The sequence below is a fragment of the Salvelinus fontinalis genome, chromosome 15, assembly GCF_029448725.1.
Source record: "Salvelinus fontinalis isolate EN_2023a chromosome 15, ASM2944872v1, whole genome shotgun sequence".
Lineage (NCBI taxonomy): Eukaryota > Metazoa > Chordata > Actinopteri > Salmoniformes > Salmonidae > Salvelinus > Salvelinus fontinalis.
In genome coordinates, this window is record NC_074679.1 from 47,367,905 (window position 1) to 47,388,445 (window position 20,541).

General features: G+C 41.6%; 1 protein-coding gene across 1 annotated transcript; it reads left to right on the forward strand.

Annotated features, from left to right (window-relative positions):
• Window position 1: 1 nt before the first annotated feature.
• Window positions 2-19,970, forward strand: tmem229b (transmembrane protein 229B). The gene is made up of 2 exons (XM_055864031.1): window positions 2-1,593; window positions 13,315-19,970. Exon 2 carries the CDS (start codon window positions 13,523-13,525, stop codon window positions 14,072-14,074), a length of 552 nt encoding a protein of 183 aa, XP_055720006.1. The 5' UTR covers window positions 2-1,593; window positions 13,315-13,522; the 3' UTR covers window positions 14,075-19,970.
• Window positions 19,971-20,541: the final 571 nt, after the last annotated feature.

The window sequence follows — 20,541 nt, forward strand, 5'->3', positions numbered from 1 at the left end:
TGCAGTCCTTTTGACCATAGGGCTCAGGGGTTCTGGTCAAAAGTAATGCACAATATAAATCGATTATAGTAGAAGATCACGGCATTATTTTTGACGATATTATATGGATTCTTTGAGTCCCAAGTAACGATTCTATAAGATATATTTTTGCTAGGGTAGTTGGCTAGCGCTAGTCGGCTGTACCTGTTCCAAAACTCCAGTATTTTTTTCCTCTATAGGTTGGCCTCAATCTTATTTTTAAGTGGTAAGATGACATGTTTTCAGCACTTTTATTGCCATGATGGATCAGCTTTTTTCCCCTCGTGGCTTCTTGTACCTCTGCAGCAGACACCATGAGCAATATGTTTAGAACGTCGAATCAGAATAAAACCGAACTGCCGAATTGCAGTACATATAGAATTGAGAGCGATAAATCGTGATGTTTATAGAATGGCAGTCACCGGAGGCTGGTGAGGGGAGGATGACTCCTAATTACTGCAATGGAGTGAATGTTTGATATATCAATAAGCTGTTCCAGCCATGAGCCCGTCCTCCCCAATTAATGTGCCACCAACCACCTGTGATTGCAATACATTGTATTCCACCTAAGTATTTTGATACCTCAGGTCCCTGGCAATTCCCAGTCCTACTATAGGGGTGTATATAGGGACTCTATTGAATCTGATCTTTTGACTTCCAATTTATACCATACCACCTCCATATGGGGATCTCAATCCTGATACAAACCCAATCTGCCATATGTGACCTCTGGGTGCTGAGATCTTATTTTTTACTGTTTTACAACTGCAGAGGTTTGGCCCTGCCCACTCCCTCCTAAAGTACTTAGTGGTCACACAGGTTCTGTCAATGACAGACAGTTTTAGAGACAAGGCTCTATATCAGGTTCAGGGAATGAGTCAATTTCAATTCTAATGGAAACTGCAAATCCAATTCCTGAGCTGTTTCTACCTGGTCAATGCCTATGGTGACTGGAATCCGGTGTGGCTCAGTTGGTAAGAGCGTTGCAATAGAAATACCAAGATAGTGAGTTCAATTCCCACAGGTATTACATATAAAGGTGCTTAAGTTATGCGCTGTACTGTGTGTTTGTATGTCCTCACTGTTTGTCAAGAGAAACTGTCTGCCTGGGGTAGAAAGGCCTGGGTCCTCTTCAGAAGGGCACACTGTAGCAAAGCGTTTAGCTATGGAAGATTGAAACTAAACCTGTTCTTACTGGACAAGTTCAGGTAGCACTGTACCTCTGCGTTTTAAAATGTTTCTCCCTACTGAACACGACCCAGCTCTGAATTCTGCCAGAGCTCAATAAAACCCACTACTCACTGAGGTGAAGAAAGAGTTAATGAAAGATGCAAGAACAGCAGAAGTAGGGACCGTTCTGTCTCTGAGCATGTGCTGCTGCCGTTGTCCTGGCTGATACTGCAGTGAAGGAAAATGTGTCCATTTTCATTGGACAGTAGTCCCCTCCGGAATGGTGAATGAGCCTGTAACTGACGGTCAGACGATGTCCTGGTTGCGGATGGTGATTCTTCGCATTGTCCGTTGGTCCTGAGGTGCATTACCGTGGAATCTACAAACGTGGGCGACAATCTCCCGGTAAGATGTGCGGGTTGATATTATTTTTATTCCACTTTACTGCCTACTTGAAACCGCACAGGACAGGGGTTAGACTAGGCTACAGGCTGTATTTTGGTCATCCTGACAGAGGAATTCCGTTGATTAAATTCATTGTTTTTTTACTCTGCTGCCCCACTTGACGCGCTGTCCATGGAGAGAACAACGTGAATAGCACATATTTCCCGCGTTTATAACAGTTGAGTGTTTCCCATTATTTGTATGTTTTTCCTATAATATTAGCCATTTTTATGCTCACTTATACATATGAAAAATGTGTACTATTGGCATAGGCTACTGTAGGTTAGCCAAACATAAATGCAGCCCAAGCCATCACATGAGCAATCAATATTTGATTTGGGGGGAGTAGGCAAGGCATAGCCTATGGCATTACTAGGGCTGGCACAATTACCATATGACCGTGTAACCGAAGGTTATGGATGAGAAGTCATGAAAATAAAATAACCCATGAACAAAAAAATGTAAGCATTCGGTTGAGTCCATTTCTGCAGTAACATGGACCCCTAATAACGTGATGAAACTTTGTTGCTCCCTAATGAAATGTGGAATGTTCATTCAAAGGATCTTAACTGATGTGACTCATGCAATGGAATGTATTTTTTTTGTAATGTCAGTTGAGTTGAATCAACAAATCACAGCACATGGTTGATGGGTACACTTCCTGCTTTTACTTTCTGCTTTGCTCCAATGGGTACACTCAATAGCCGCCAGACGCGGGTCCACTCATTATGCTATCATTGACTTGAATGGGAGTGCCTGTTCTATTCGTTTTATTTACAGTGCATTCTGAAAGTATTCAACCCCCTTGACTTTTTCCCCATTTTGTTACGTTACAGCCTTTTTCTAAAATACACATCTCTACACAAGGTCCCACACTTGACTGTGCATGTCAGAGCAAAGAGCAAAGAGCAAAAACCAAGCCATGAGGTCGAAGGACTTCATGTCCGTAGAGCTCCGAGACAGGATTGTGGGGAAGGGTACCAAAAAATGTCTGCAGCATTGAAGGTCCCAAAGAACACAGTAGTCTCTATCATTTTTAAATGGAAGAAGTTTGGAACCACCAAAACTCTTCCTAGAGCAGGCCGCCTGGCCAAACTGAGCAATCGGGGGAGAAGGGCCTTGGTCAAGAAGGTGACCAAGAACCCGATGGTCACTCTGACAGAGCACCAGAGTTCCTCTGTGGAGATGGGAGAACCTTCCAGAAGGACAACCATCTCTGCAGCACCCCGCCAATCAGGCCTTTATGGTAGAGTGGCCAGACGGAAGCTGCTCCTCTGTAAAAAGCACAGCCCGCTTGGAGTTTGCCTAAAGGACTCTTCAGACCATGAGAAACAAGATTCTCTGGTCTGATGAAACCAAGATTAAACTCTTTGGCCTGAATGCCAAGCATCATGTCTGGAGGAAACCTGGCACCATCCCTACGGCGAAGCATGGTGGTGGCAGAATCATGCTGTGGAGATGTTTTTCAGCGGCAGGGACTGGGAGAATAGTCTGGATTGAGGGAAAGATGAACAGACAAAGTAAATAGAGATCCTTGATGAAAATCTCCAGAGTGCTCATGATCTCAGACTGGGGCGAAGGTTCACCTTCCAACCTTCCAACAAGACAACGACCCTAAGCACCCTGCAAAGACAATGCAGGAGTGGCTTCCGGACGAGTCTCTGAATGTCCTTGAGCAGCCCAGCCAGAGCCCGGACTTGAACCCGATCGAACATCTCTGGAGAGACCTGAAAATAGCTGAACAGCGACTCCCCATCCAGCCTGACAGAGATTGACAGGATCTGCAGAGAAGAATGGGGGAAACTTCCCAAATACAGGTGTACTAAGCTTGTAGCGTCATACCCAAGAAGACTCGAGGCTGTAATCGCTACCAAAGGTGCTTCAATAAAGTACTGAGTAAAGGGTCTGAATACTTATGTAAATATAATATTTCAGTTTTATACATGTAAATGTATAATGTATAAAAAACTGTTTTTGCTTTGTCATTATTATGTGTAGATTGATGAGGGGAAAAAACAATACAATCCATTTTAGAATATGTCTTTAACGTAACAAAATGTGGAAAAAATCAAGGGGTCTGAATACTTTCCGAATGCACTGTATATGGCGGTACATGCAGTCAGGAGTGGAGGAGAGGAGATAATGTGCCGAAAAATCAAATAAAAAGGATTATTACTGGCCAATAACTGTCATCCAAAATTCCATGACCGTCACAGTCCTATATGGCATCAACATTTCTCCCACTATCAGTGGGGTTGCCGCAGTGAGGTTATTTGAGGTTGTCACAGTTTCAAAAGTGAGAGAGGGGCATCCCCAAAATTAGTATCTCTATGGGGCAGCCGGCACAGTGATTCTGCAGTAACGGTAACTCCTCTCTTGGGCACAAGGAGGCGCGGCCAACCTGCAAACCTTATTTACACACCCTGTTCCCTGTGTATTTTGATAAAGGGCAATAATTATTCACTCCAGATATGCACATGTGAATCTACTAAAGAGTTAACAAAATCTTAACAAAGTCTTTTCCTCTCAATTTGAGCATCCAGATCCCTAATCCCAGGGACATGACAAAAATGTTCGGATTAACTCCACATCCCAGGGTCTTTCATTCAAATTGAGAGAATTAAAGAAAGACCACAGATGTACTTTTCTCTAAATCATTTAATTACAGATTTAACTTGGATACAGACAACGCAGTAGGCCTACCATGTAATGAGAAAAACCCATCCACATTTTTGCATCTACCTTTGGAAACGTCGTAATGCTTTTTGATAAACCTCTAGGGGATCGGTGTCCCTCCCACGGGACGGTTGAGCTAACGTAGGCTAATGTGATCAGCATGAGGTTGTGAGTAACACAAAATTTCCCAGGACAGACATATCTGATATAGATTAACAAGAATTCAAGCTTTCTGTCTATCTGCACTGTCCAATTTACAGTAGCTATTACAGTGAAGTAATACCATGCTATTGTTTGAGGAGTGCACAGTTATGAACTTGAAAATGTGTTCATAAACCAATTGTGCACATTTGGGCAGTCTTGACACAACATTTTGAACAGATATGTAATAGTTTATTGGATCAGTCGAAAACTTTGCACATACACTGCTGCCATCTAGTGGCCAAAATCTAAATCGCACCTGGGCTGGAATAATACATTATGGCCTTTCTCTTGCGTTTCAAACGCATGTTTTTTTCTTTGTACTATCTTTTACCAGATCTAATGTGTTATATTCTCCTACATTCTTTTCACATTTCCAAACACTTCAAAGTGTTTCTTTTCAAATGGTATAGAATATGCATATCATTGCTTCAGTTCCTGAGCTACAGGCAGTTAGATTTGGGTATGTCATTTTAGGAGAAAATTGAAAAAAAGTTTTGGATCCTTTTAACCATACAAGAGTTTGCTGAGTCAGTCCAATGCTAACACACAGGGACAATGGGGAAATTCTGACCCGAGTTAAGCGTGCGTAAATGGAACGTAATTCCTTTTTTATGCACTTTTCTCTCTACGCGTATTCTGATGGCCTTGAATTTAAGCATGGGAATAGCATGCTATGCACCCACTATTCGTTTTGGGGTGGAGATCAAAGAAATGAAGGTGTGGCGGAGGTGTGTCTACAGATACTCCATATTCTGACCTTGACTTAATTCCTTCGTGAGTCCACCACCTTTACGCGCGATGAAACAATTAATTAGGTTAAGCAACCTGTCATCTAGGCCTCCTTAATTATTTTCAGATAGATCAAACACCATTGTCCATGCACTGTAATTTACAAATTGATAAGAGCTATTGATAAGAGCTAGGTAAATGAGTAAACCGTTTGAATAAGGGAATTGTAAATATAAATGATAATTGTTTTAGATCTATTTTACCTTTATGATCGCTGGAGACAAATGTGAAACCAGTCATATGGCATAAAACTGAAGCGTATCAACATATCACCTTTTCCACAGTTAAGTTGATCAAATGCTGGCTTTGTAACCTTGCAGAGATTACATTTGGGGACCCGAGCTATAGGCTTCTGTAGCCATACGCAAATGACAGTACAGCTCCAAACCTACTGAGTTGATTTGTGATTTCTAGAATGTTTTAATAATACTGTATGCCTGGACGTGTCACTGTATTTTTAAACATTTGTATCATGTTGAAGATGCACTTTGCAGAAAGGCATAGAAATAGCGCACATAGAAGAGATATTTATTTTAATTTTACTAGGCAAGTCAGTTAAGAACAAATTCTTATTTTCAATGACAGCCTAGGAACAGTGGGTTAACTGCCTTGTTCAGGGGCAGAACGACAGATTTTTACCTTGTCAGCTCGGGGATTTGATCTTGCAACCTTTCGGTTACTAGTAAAATGCTCTAACCACTTGGCTACTTGCCGCCCCGATATATAACTTCTTAGACTTGCTTTCAATGAGTGACAGATCTATAACACACATTTCTATGTGCATTTGGGTAGGTTGCCCAAAAAAGTTACATATTGCAGCTTTAAATATTAGCCACTATCGTAGGCCTACTTAATCAGTTATTTCCACTTTAGTGTTAGTTTCCTTACATTTTGCATCATTACATTACATCGTTGGTTTACCTTTCTTTCCTCTGTCAAGTTTGTGCGGTTGTTCCTGAGGATCCCTAGCAATAGTAGATCACAGTTGTGCATTCATTTAGGACAGGTAGCATCGTTGAGTCATTATGGGAACGCAGAACATACGTAGCCGTTTAAACCTTTAAACCTGCCTACTGGAGCGTTACATGAGCATTTTAATCCCTCACGGAATCTTTCTCTCTCCGCTCCATCAGCATCACCCGGTTCTTTTTATATAATCCACCCAGCAATTTTCTCTCGGTGGATGACTCTCACAGTCAGACTGACCTGATCCCCGTTTCATTCCTTCTGCGTCACATTTCTATTGGTGCGTAGTAGTATGTATTAGAGCTGTATGAAACCGGTATTAGTGCTATTTATGGGCTGTTCCTACACCCTCTGAGCCCGTTGTACAGAAGCAGGTAGGGGTCCCAGGTGGCAGTGGGACTGAGAGTGGGGGCAGTGCCAAGACCCAGTAGGCAGTGCAGAACTTTCCTATTGATCTGGACCTAGAACCCAACACCTCATGCCAGGCAGCACAAATATAGAATAACAAGAACAGATCATCATGATCAATAAAAAGCATTGAGAAGCCATTAAACTGTCCATTGATGCCAGGGAGGGAGCAATACCAAAACTGACATGACAACTGGGAGGTGGGGAGGTGGGAGAGGACCAGTGGTGTAAAGTACTTCATTAAGTACAAATACTTGAAAGTACTACTTAAGTCGTTTTTGGGGGCATCTGTATTTTACTTTACTACATTCCTAAAGAAAATGATGTAGTTTTTATTCCATACATTTTCCCTGATATCCAAAATACTCGTTACATTTTGAATGCTTAGCTGGACAGGAAAATGGTCTAATTCACACACCTATCAAGAGAACATCCCTGGTCATCCCTACTGCCTCTGATCTAGCGGACTCACTAAACACATGCTGAGTTTGTAAATGATGTCTGAGTGTTGGAGCGTGCCCATTGCTATCTGTAAATTAGAAAAACAAGAAAATGGTGCCGTCTGGTTTGCTTAGTGTAAGGAATTTTAAATTATTTGTAATTTTACTTTTACTTTTGATGTGTATTTTAGCAATTACATTTTACTTTTGATTCTTAAGAATATTTCAAATCAAATATTTTTAGACTTTTTAATCAAATAGGATTTTAATCAAATTTACTGGGTGACTTCCGCTTTTACTTGAGTCATTTTCTATTAAGGTATCATTACTTCTACTCAAGTATGACAATTTGGTACTTTTTCTACCACTGGAGAGGACCTACAACAAAACCCACATCATAATCATCATCAACAACAACAACACCCAACAGTTCCAGGTCACTACAGTCCCTTGCAAAAGTATTCATCCCCCTTGGCATTTTTCCTATTTGTTGCATTACAACCTGGAATTTAAATATATTTTTATTTGGATTTCATGTAATGGACATACACAAAATAGTCCAAATTGGTGAAATGAAAAAAAATGCTTGTTTCAAAAAATAAAAAATAAAATGGAAAAGTGGTGCGTGCATATGTATTCACCCTCTTTGCGATGAAGCCCCTAAATAAGATCTGGTGCAACCAATTACCTTCAGAAATCACATGATTAGTTAAATAAAGTCATCCTGTGTGCAATCTAAGTGTCACATGATCTGTCACATGATCTCAGTATATATACACCTGTTCTGAAAGGCCCCAGAGTCTGCAACACCACCAAGCAAGCAGCACCATGAAGACCAAGGAGCTCTCCAAACAGGTCAGTGACAAAGTTGTGGAGAAGTACAGATCAGGGTTGGGTTTAAAAAAATATCCCATGGAGCACCATTAAATCCATTATTTAAAAATGGAAAGAATATGGCACCACAGCAAACCTGCCAAGGGAGGGCCACCTACCAAAACTCACGGACCAGGCAAGGAGGGCATTAATCAGAGAGGCAACAAAGAGACCAAAGATAACCCTGAAGGAGCTGCAAAGCTCCACAGCGGAGATTGGAGTATCTGTCCATAGGATCACTTTAAGCCGTACACTCCACAGAGCTGGGCTTTACGGAAGAATGTCCAGAAAAAAAGCCATTGCTTAAAGAAAAAAAAAGGCATGTGGGAGACTCCCCAAACATATGGAAGAAGGTACTCTGGTCAGATGAGACTAAAATTGAGCTTTTTGGCCATCAAGGAAAACGCTATATCTGGCGCAAACCCAACACTTCTCATCACCCCGAGAACACCATCCCCACAGTGAAGCATGGTGGTGGCAGCATCATGCCGTGGGGATGTTTTTCATCGGCAGGGACTGGGAAACTGGTCAGAATTTAAGGAATAATGGATGGCGCTAAATACAGGGAAATTCTTGAGGGAAACCTGTTTCAGTCTTCCAGAGATTTGAGACTGGGACGGAGGTTCACCTTCCAGCAGGATAGTGACCCTAAGCACACTGCTAAGCAACGCTCGAGTGGTTTAAGGGGAAACATTTAAATGTCTTGGAATGGCCTAGTCAAAGCCCAGACCTCAATCCAATTGAGAATCTGTGGTATGACTTAAAGATTTCTGTACACCAGCGGAACCCATCCAACTTGAAGGAGCTGGAGCAGTTTTGCCTTGAAAAATGGGCAAAAATCCCAGTGGCTAGACGTGCCAAGCTTATAGAGACATACCCCAAGAGACTTGCAGCTGTATATCCTGCAAAAGGTGACTAACAAAGAATAGTTATGCTCGCTCAAGTTTTCAGTTTTATTTCTTGTTTGTTTCACAATAATAATAAAAAATTGCATCTTCAAAGTGGTAGGCATGTTGTGTAAATCAAATGATACAAACCTTCAAAAAATCTATTTTAATTCCAAATTGTAAGGAGACAAAATAGGAAAAATGCCAAGGGGGTGAATACTTTCGCAAGCCACTGTATGTCAGCCTTTAGCTCTGGGTCAAGCTGGGCTACAGAGGCATGCTAAAGGGTTTTGGGGTGTGGGTCAGGTGACACTGGTGGTAGGGACGTTATGAATGTTTTAGAGGCAGCAGGGGTGAGGCAGAGCATGTGGTGGAAGGGGGGCTATGGGGTGAGATAGGATATGGGGTGAGCGAGGGAGGGAGTCGGTGGGTGAGAGAGAGGGGGGAACTAGAAGGAGCTTAGGTGAATTCAAGGGAGCAGGAGTTAGGATCCAGTGGGGCAAGACATGGTGAGAGAGAGGGAGGCAGGAAGAGTGTGAAGGTGAGGAAAACACGGTTCCGGCAGGTCAGTCCAGTCTCCTGGCCCAGTTGTTCCTTGTTAGGAAATCCTCATTAGCCTGGCTCTCTGCTCACTTCGCCAAACCAGCTTCTTCTCTTCAAACCAGTTCTTACTGTGTATGGTCACACTCACAACCTCTCTCTGTTAGGATTTAATTGTACTATTGTATTACGTTTGGATGTATAATCTTCAAATCAAAATGCCGACTACAACAGGTGTAGGTAGACCTTACAGTGAAATGCTTACTTACAAGCCCTTAACCAACCATGTTTTAAGAAAACAAAGTGAACATTGATAAGTGAGAAATAGACAATAAAAGTAACAAATAATTAAACAGCAGCAGTAAAATAACAGTAGCAAGGCTATATACAGGGGGTACCGGTACAGAGTCAATGTGCGAGGGCACGGGTTAGTCGAGGTAATATGTACATGTAGGTAGAGTTAAAGTGACTATGCATAGATAATACACAGAGAGTAGCAGCAGCGTAAAAGAGGGGTCTGGATAGCCCTTTGATTAGCTGTTCAGGAGTCTTATGGCTTGGGGGGTAGAAGCTGTTAAGAAGCCTCTTGAACCTAGACTTGGCGCTCCGGTACCACTTGCTGTGCGGTAGCAGAGAGAACAGTCCATGACTAGGGTGGCTGGAGTCTTTGACAATTTCTAGGGCCTTCCTCTGACACAGCTTGGTATAGAGGTCCTGGATGGCAGGAAGCTTGGTCCCAGTGATGTACTGGGGCGTACGTACTACCATCTGTAGCTTCTTGCGGTCAGAGGCCGAGCAGTTGCCGTACCAGGCAGTGATGCATCCATTCAGGATGCTCTCGATGGTGCCGCTGTAGAACCTTTTGAGGATCTGAGAACCTATGCCAAATCTTTTCAGTCTCCTGAGGGAGAATAGGCTTTGTCGTGATCTCTTCACGACTGTCTTAGTGTGTTTGTACCATGATAGTTTGTTGGTGATGTGGACACCAAGGAACTTGAAGCTCTCAACCTGCTCCAATGCAGCACCGTCGATGAGAATGGGGGCTTGCTCGGTCCTCCTTTTCCTGTAGTCCACAGTCATCCCTTTTGACGATTGTGAGCTACAATCTTGACTATTATGGAACAATTGTCTCCTTTTACTTACTAATATTTACAGAACTATATATACACTGAGTATGCCAAACATTAGGAACACCTTCCTAATATCAGAACAGCCTCAATTCATTTTGGCATGGACTCTACAAGGTGTCGAAAGCGTTCCACAGGGATGCTGGCCTATGTTAACTCCTATGCTTCCCAAAGATGTGTCAAATGGGCTGGATGTCCTTTGGGTGGTGGACCATTCTTGATACACACAGGAAACTGCTAAGTGTGAAAACCTGTTAGTGGAATTAAATAATTCCTCTAATATACTCATTCATTAAATTCAATCTGTCTATTTATAAGAATTTGTAAGATACTTATTAACATAAAATAGACAGGATACAGTCTTATTAAAATTAGATAATAGTATTTATTCTCGGAGCACGCTGCCATTTGATCATAAACACAGGTTTATATACAAGATATGACGTCATAGGTTACAGAATTAAGTCTCATTGTCCTGACAAATAGAAAACAGGTTCAAAAGTTCATTCCAACTTCACAGGGCACTCACATGACACATAATATAATCATTTATCCTGAAGGCTCACTATAATTTGTTACCACTTTAGCAGGCAACTCAAGATAATGGAAGACCTAAAAAGTTACCCACCGCCTTATCTAAACACCTCAGGGCTAAGTTGGGTCAGTTCAACCATAGTTTAACGACCCTTTCTGCTTATTTTATGACCCACAACACAAATCTCTTTTCACCAGGCATGCAGAGTTCAATTTGTTATAGTTTTATCTAAAGCTAGAATTTGTTTTAACTATTTATTAACAAAATTCCTAACAAAACCCCAGCAGCGTTGCAGTACTTGACACAAGCCAGTGCGCCTGGCACCTACTTCCACACCCCATTCAAAGACACTTAAATCAATAAGGGATCATAGCTTTCACCTGGATTCACCTGGTCAGTCTATGTCATGGAAAGAACAGATGTTCCTAATGTTTTGTACACTCAGTGTTTATTTTTTGTGACTGTTAGCGCTGAAAGTTTTTGACCTCTTCTAAACTGGTTCCATTTTCCGATGTGCATGTGCCAGTCGGTAGGCCTCTGCGCGCTGGTCTCAATCAGATTCAGACATACTGTAAATACTATACAATCTTTATATACTTTAGGCTTTCTGTCAAACCAATGGGGCCTGGGGACGAGGTTATATACTATGACGGAGTGGTTGAGAGATGGCATCCCTGCCAGGGCCTCCTGACACTTGATACCAGTGGTGCTTACTGCCTGTGTCTGGCCTTGCACCCGTTATTTATATAGTCTTAGGTCTGACCTGGGGATTTACACTACAGAAAGCAAGGGCACATGATGCACACAGATCATGGGGGGGGGGGCTATTCTAACTCTCTCTACATGTGATAGCATTGTGTTAGTCTGACCCCTGATACAACGTGTGACGTAATGGCATTGTGTGGCTGATACAACATTATGACTGCTGAGAAGTGAAGTTTTCCCAAGGAACAGATCCACGACAAATCCTAACCTTAACCACTAGTGGGGGAAATGCAAAACTGACCCAAGATCAGGCTCTAGAGGCCACTTCAACCTACTCCTTTATGATCCGTCGTTGATTCTCACGGGTTCTAATATTGCAAACTGACATGGAAAGAAATGCAAGCTGACGTTAATTCAAATGTCAAGTGGTCAGTTTAAGACTTTGTACCAGCAGCCAACAATGTTGGAAGGGATATCTAAGAGGCGTCAAGTCATCTGAAGGTTCATCTTTAGCAGTCTGTTTCGTGTCCATACACTCTTAGAAAAAAGGGTTCCAAAACAGTTCTTTGCAGAGGGATAGGGTTCTGTTTTGATCAGAAGATTCCTTTTTGGAAGGTAAAGGGTTCTACCGAGAACCTTTAACACCCTGAGAACCGTTTTTGGAAGAAAGGTTTCTTCGATGATTCTTTAGAAGGCAAGAAGGGTTCTACATAGAAACATATATAATATTTCCCAGCATGCTCTATTGCAGGGAGATTTCCCGAATTGTTTCTTTTACTATAATATCAGTATTTTTGCATGTACATTGATGGTTGATACATTTGTATGCTACACAAAGATAAATAACACAGTTTTCTGAACTAATCCAATCTGTTGGATTTATTGCACCCGTTACTGAGGTGGTTGTTCCAGTTTAGATGATTGGGTTAGTCTCAGTATTCAATCTTCCTTACTCTGGCAATCATTCGGAGTGCAGGTTGGGACTGATTAACAATTCCACTTGTTGGATATCCCAGTTCTGTCTGGGTTCCTGTAGGAATTACACATCCCTTTACAAGCCAGCAGGCTTAGGTTATAAATAGGCCCTAAAAAAAGGCCTTATGATATATGTCATTTATTGTCATAAATAATAACATTTTAAAGGCCAGTAAGGCTGGTGGAACTGTTCATAGAGGGTTCTGGGAAGAACCGTCCAAAGATAAAAGGGTTCGCGGTAGAACCCTTCATAGAGGGTTCTAGGCAGAAGCCTTCATAGAGGGTTCTAGGTAGAACTATGTACAGGTTGTTCTTTGAAGAACCCTATATAGAGTGCTCTAGATAGAACCCTATGCAAAGGATTCCCCTATAGGGACAAACCAAAGAGGCCTACTTAGCACCTTTTTTTTAATAAGAGCGTAGTATTGCCCTTATGAAACACTTTTCTTTGCCCCACGTGCATAAAGTAGGCATTTGACGTAGCAGAGGTACTCCAGCTGTCTCATTCTATAACACCAACCTGACTGATTCACTTTTCTCTCCTTTCTCCCTTACAGACCTACGTTTCTCCTCCACTAGATAAAGAGCGAGGGGCGGTCACCATGGTGTAACGGGTGTCGTTGAACTAGACCTGCAGTATGGCACGCCAAACCAACCATTAGACCAAGAGGAAATCCTTGTGGTCTGAGGGCGACATTTGGGCCTCCACCTCTCAGGCAGGACTGCCTTATCACGAGGGCGTAATTCCAAATCGCATCCACCGCAATGGCAATCCCGGCACCCCCACCTGTGCCTCTGACGGTCCTGTCTCGCTGGTACCTGTACGCCATCCACGGCTACTTCTGCGAGGTCATGTTCACCGCCGCCTGGGAGTTCGTGGTCAACCGCAACTGGAAGTTTCCTGGTGTGACCAGTGTATGGGCTCTGCTAATCTACGGGACCTGCATCCTCATCGTGGAGCACATGTACCTGGCCCTCCGAGCTCTCCGCTGCCCCGTTCTGCTGCGATGCCTCATCTATACCCTATGGACGTACATCTGGGAGTTCGGTACAGGGCTGTTGTTGACCCAGTTCGACGCCTGTCCCTGGGATTATTCCCATTTTCAGTATAACTTTATGGGGTTGATCACAGCGGAGTACGCCCTGCCATGGTTTTGTGCATCTTTCATGACGGAGCGACTGGTTATACGCAACACGCTGCGATTACGGATGGACAGGGACAGGGTGGAAGGGGACCAGTCGGATGCAGGCGGGGGAGGAGGAAGGAAAGTGTGGGGCGAACAAAGAGGAGCCAATTGCTATCTTAAATTGGACTGATCAGAGAACAAGGGCATTTTCTAATTTGGGAAAAGGCCGTCCTCCACCCTCGCACCTCTGCCCTCTCTTCTGTGACCTGGAAACCGATAAGTGGTCTAGTGGTCGAGGAGTTTGTCAATTTGTTAGTAGAAACATAGAAGACAGTCCTCCCCTCCTCGGTAGCCTCCTTTTGGCAAGGAAGCACAAGTGTATCATACCTGAGTCTTTTGCGGAAGAGTTTTCAGATCTGCCATACCCGCTTTGAATCAGCAATTTTTTTCTCAAAGGAGAAAATCATGCAAACATTTCAAAACGATATGCTACTTATCCTTTTATCTTGCACGACTGGCTAAAATGTCTTGCACGACTGGCTACATTTTGTTTTGATCACTTTATACATTTATTTGGGGATTGCACCCTTTAAAAGTGATTTGCTTGATGACTCATGATTGGAGAAGGAGAGTCTAAGGGCATTTTCATCCACATTCCCTCTCCTCGCCACCTCTCCACGATTACCTTTGACCTTTTCCAAAAGGAGGCCAGAGAGGACGGAGGAGAGAGGACACGGGAGTTGAGCAAATCCAATTGAGAAAAGGCCACTGAATCTGAATCACTCTGGAATCCCACTCAAGCACTAAAACATTGTATGGAAATGTATAATAATTTTTTAAAAATTAAATACATAAGTACTGTATTTCTGTATAGCTTCAAAAGCAATCTGAATAAGGTGCTATATGCAATATGTTCATAATTCATTGCAATGGAGAATGATTTTCTACAGTTAGTGATAACCCACAATATCTGGAAAAGGTCTGTATGCACTGTAGTCTGTTTAAAACATTTTTTTTACTCATAAAGTATTTGCCTATTGAGAAATTAGGTCTCAGGTAACTTACTCAATGAACTGTGTGCTATTTCTACTGTATATCTGTTCTTCCAAATGAAAGACAAATCCGATTTTCATGTGATGTAGTCATTCACTATTAGCCAAGGATGTTGTCACCACACTGAAAGAGCTGCTGCCGCCTTGTGGACTTGAGATGATACTGCATCTGAACACTTAATCTGAAGTCTCAAAAATAGGACTATAGTGAGCTGTATTCCTCCCAGATATATCTTTGGTTTTGCCCTATAATGGCCCTTGCTTGATGGCCTCTGGTACTGTTTTGATGATGCAAAATAATCGATAATAGATAATAGTTTATCTCAAACCACAAAGTGGATTCAAAAGCAATACATTAAAGGCCCAATGCAGCCATTTTTATCTCAATATCAAATCATTTCTGGGTAACAATTAAGTACCTGACTGTGATCGCTTTGAATGAAAATGGTCAAAAAGAAACAAAACGAGCTTCTTAGTAAAGGGTAAATTTCTCAAGCAAGAATTTCGCTAGGACTGTCTGGGAGGTGGTCTGAGTGGGGAGGGGGAAACTGAAAACGAGTTATTGGCAGAGATTTGGAACTCTCTTTCTTATTAGTTTATTAACTAATTTACCGCCTAGTGATGTCACGTTGGAGGGCCAGAACTCTATCCCACCAAAACAGACAAAAACTTCAGGCAGTCTTTTCAAGCATATCTTACACTAAAAGGGCATTATCATCATTTTCACATTTTCACAGTATTATTCCAGTCTCATAGTGTGAAAATATATATAAAACACATTTTTGACTGCATTGGGCCTTTCAGCAATGATTATATGAATCCTTAACTCAACATAGAAGTCTGTAGTTTGACTACCGTCTACCAGTATATAACTTTGCGCAGATAATGTCTTTATTCAAAAATGTACTGCTTTGATGAGTGTTTATTTCCAAAACTACTATATATATATATACTATATCCACCAATTATTCACATTTGTGTTTTTTCATCAGAAATTATTGCTAATGGGTACCTTCATGTGTGTGTAAAATATTACTGTTCTCAAATGTTTTTAATCATAGATTTGTGTATGATTTTTTTTTTTTTTTTTTTTTTTGCAAAACTCTATACGGTGAGTGTTCAAAACAGGAACACCTTCCTAATATTGAGTTGCACCCCCTTTTCCCCTCAGAACAGCCTCAATTATTTGGGGTATAGACCATACAAGTTGGGAAATTGTTCAGACCCCTTGACTTTTTCCACATTTTGTTACATTACAGCCTTATTTTAAAATGGATTAAATAGATTTTTCACCTCATCAATCTACATACCCTACCCTATAATGACAAAGCAAATACAGGTTCTTAGAAATTTTTGCTAATTTATACAAAACGAAAAACTGAAATATCACATTTACATAAGTATTCAGACCTTTTACTCAGTACTTTGTTGAAGCACCTTTGGCAGCGATTAGAGCATCGAGTCTTCTTTGGTATGACGCTACAAGCTTGGCATACCGGTATTTGGGGAGTTTCTCTCATATTCTTCTCTGCAGATCCTCTCAAGTTCTGTCAGGTTGGATGGGGAGCGTTGCTGAACAGCTACAGTGGAAGTTGGGAGTTTACATACACTTTCGTTGGAGTCATTAAAACTCGTTTTTCAACCACTCCACAAATTTCTTGTTAACAAACTATAGTTTTGGCAAGTTGGTTAGGACAACTACTTTGTGCATGACACAAGTCATTTTTGCAACAATTGTTTACAGGCAGATTATTTCACTTATAATTCACTGTATCACAATTCCAGTGGGTCAGAAGTTTACATATACTAAGTTGACTGTGCCTTTAAACAGCTTGGAAAATTACAGAAAATTTGAGTCAATTGGAGGTGTACTTGTGGATGTATTTCAAGGCCTACTTTCAAACTCAGTGTCTCTTTGCATTGACATCATGGGAAAATCTAAAAGAACTCAGCCAAGACCTCAGAAAAAAATTGTAGACCTCCACAAGTCTGGTTCATCCTCAATCCAAGAACAACAGCAAAGGACCTTGTGAAGATGCTGAAGGAAACAGGTACAAAAGTATCAATATCCACAGTAAAATGAGTACTATATCGACATAACCTGAAAAGCCTCTCAGCAAGGAAGAAGCCACTGCTCCAAAACCGCCATAAAAAAGCCAGACTACGGTTTGCAACTGTCCTCTGGTCTGATAAAACAAAAATAGAACTGTTTGGCCATAATGACCATTGTTATGTTTAGAGGAAAAGGGGGGGCTTGCAAACCGAGGAACACCATCCCAACCGTGAAGCACGGGGGTGGCAGCATCATGTTGTGGGGGTGCTTTGCTCCAGGAGGGACTGATGCACTTCACAAAATAGATGGCATCATGAGGATGGAAAATATGTGGATATATTGAAGCAACATCTCAAGACATCAGTCAGGAAGTTAAAGTTTGTGACCCCAAGAATACGTTTGAAGTTGTGGCAAAATGGCTTAAGGACAACAAAGTCAAGGTATTGGAGTGGCCATCACAAAGCCCTGACCTCAATCCCATAGAAAATTTGTGGGCAGAACTGAAAAAGCGTGTGCGAGCAAGGAGGCCTACAAACCTGACTCAGTTACACCAGCTCTGTCAGGAGGAATGGGCCAAAATTCACCCAACTTGTTGTGGGAAGCTTGTGGAAGGCTACCCGAAACGTTTGACCCAAGTTAAAACAATTTAAAGGCACTGCTACCAAATACTAATTTAGTTTATGTAAACTTCTGATCCACTGGGAATGTGATGAAATAAATAAAAGCTGAAATAAATCATTCTCTCTACTATTATTCTGACATTTCACATTCTTAAAATAAAGTGGTGATCCTAACTGACCTAAGTCAGGGAATTTTTACTATAATTAAATGTCAGGAATTGTGAAAAACTGAGTTAAAATTTATTTGGCTAAGGTGTATGTAAACTTCCGTAAACTGTATTTTCAGGTCTCTCCAGAGATGTTCCATCGGGTTCAAGTCCGGCCTCTGGCTGGGCCACTCAAAGACATTCAGTGACTTGTCCCGAAGCTACTCTTGCGTTGTCTTGGCTGTGTGCTTAGGGTCATTGTCCTTTTGGAAGATGAACCTTCGCCCCAGTCTGAGCTCCTGAGCACTCTGGAACAGGTTTTTGTCAAGGATCTCTCTGTACTTTGCTCAGTTCATCTTTGCCTTGATCCTGACTAGTCTCCCAGTCCCAGCCGCTGAACAACATCCCCACAGCATGATGCTGCCACCACCATGCTTCACCGTAGGGTTGGTGCCAGGTTTCCTCCAGACGTGATGCTTGGCATTCAGGCCAAAGAGTTCAATCTTAGTTTAATCAGACCAGAGAGTAGCGCACCGGTTTAAGGCACTGCATGCATCACAGTGCTAGAGGCGTCCCTACTGAACCTGGTTCGATCCTGGGCTGTGATTGGGAGTCCCATGGGGCGGCGCGCAATTGACCCAGCGTCGTCTGGGTTAGGGTTAGGCTGTCATTGTAAATAAGAATTTGTTCTTAACTGACTTGTATAGTTAAATAAAGGTTACATTTAACTTTTTGTTTTTAAATGGTCTAAGTCTTTAGATGCCTTTTGGCAAACTCCAAGCGGGCTGTCATGTGCCTTTTACTGAGGAGTGGCTTCCGTCTGGCCACTCTACCAGACCTGATTGGTGGAGTGCTGCAGAGATGGTTGTCCTTCTGGAAGGTTCTCCCATCTCCACAGAGGAACTCTGGAGCTCTGTCAGAGTGACAATCAGGTTCTTGGTCACCTCCCTGACCAAGGCCCTTCTCTCCCGATTGCTCAGTTTTTCCGGGCGGCCAGCTCTAGGAAGAGTTTTGGTGGTTCCAAACTTCTTCCATTTAAGAATGATGGAGACCACTGTTCTTTGGGACCTTCAATGATGCATAAATGTTTTGGTGCCCTTAGCCAGATCTGTGCCTCGACACAATCCTGTTTCGGAGCTCTACGGACAATTCTTTTCAACCTCATGGCTTGGTTTTTGCTCTGATATGCACTGCTAACTGTGGGACCTTATATAGACAGGTGTGTGCCTGTCATGTCCAATCAATTTAATTTATCACAGGTGGACTCTAATCAAGTTGTAAAAACATCAAGGATGACCAATGGAAACAGGATGAACTTGAGCTCAATTTCGAGTCTCATAGCAAAGGGTTTGAATACTTACGTAAATAAGGTATTTCTGTTGTTTTTTTATTATAAATGTACCATTGTTTCTAACAACCTATTTTCGCTTTGTCATTATGGGGTACTGTGTGTAGATTTGAGGAAGATTTTTTAAACGTAATCCATTTTAGAATAAGGCTGTAACGTAACAAAATGTGGAAAAAGTCAAGGGGTCTGAATACTTACGGCCAGCTCTGTCATTTGTACATTTCTTTATTAAAAATGTAGTTATTTGTTACATTTGACTTTGTAAAACCTAGCAGTACTACTTATTTCTCTCGAGAGTGAGGCGGATATATATATAGCATTTAGAAACAAAACTTGATTATTTGTCTCTGAAATGAAACCGTCAAGGGATAGATTTTAAACAAATAGATGTCTGTCATTGAACAACCCCATGCCATGAATAGATAGTGAAAAAAACACACCAATCTCTTTTATAATTTCTTTAAACAGTAATTGACCAACATTTCTGAAAATGCATATATACTGTAGCATTTTGGAATGAATCTTTTCAGTTATAAATGAGAACTTACACATAGTGTGTGTGTGTATGTTTGCATGTTTAGTGACGCTGGGAGAGACTCTGTTTCTGATCTCTCCCCACTGTATATCTAAGACTCATTCATGTCAGAACGTTATCAGTTGTAAATCTTCCCAAACCAAGTTGTCTATATTCTTGGTTTGATCAGTCACTTCAATTATTTATTTGTTTTAATTATTATTGTTTTATTTATAATTTTTTACAAATGTTTAGTGAAAACACTGCACTGTATTGTATCATACATTTCAAGTGTGTATTTATTGTGTTTAATTTGTAATAAGTCTTTGGAAGAAACTTTATTTAAAAAAGCTGGTTTTGGGACTTAGAAATGACTGTACAGTAAATGGACATATGCTTAACAAGGGTAAATAAATCATTAACAATATTGATGCTATATGAAACCCACAGGCCCCTTCAGCTAACCTCTGTCTCCTGGACGAAGTCCACTGTGTGTGCAAGCCAGGTAAACACATTAAAACACACAGAGGGTAACGAGGATAAGCCAGACCAGCCATATTTTATATCCCATTATATAAACCCTAGGCCTACTGCATGTCAGTAGGACAAAGCAGAGGGCAGTATTGGTATTTCTCATTTCTCACCCACTTTTCTGTAGTGTTGCAGTGATATTATCCTGCCACATGGTGTCGCTCTCTCACTACAAAATAATGAGATCGGTGGGGCTGTCTTGTCGGAAGATGCCAGTGGAATGCTGGGTTTTGGAGCAGGTGGGTGAAAAAAACATTTTTATTTAAGCCCACTGTGCAAAAGGTATGACGATATTTGCAAATGTATAGTCCAGAATTTCATGGCAAAAATGGTTGTAGTTAAAAGAAAGACCAGACAAAAAAGGATTAGACTTAGGTTACCTTAGCAAAACGC

What these genes read in the sequence shown, in the direction of transcription:
- tmem229b (XM_055864031.1), top strand. Translation starts at nt 13,523, where the DNA reads ATGGCAATCCCGGCACCCCCACCTGTGCCTCTGACGGTCCTGTCTCGC.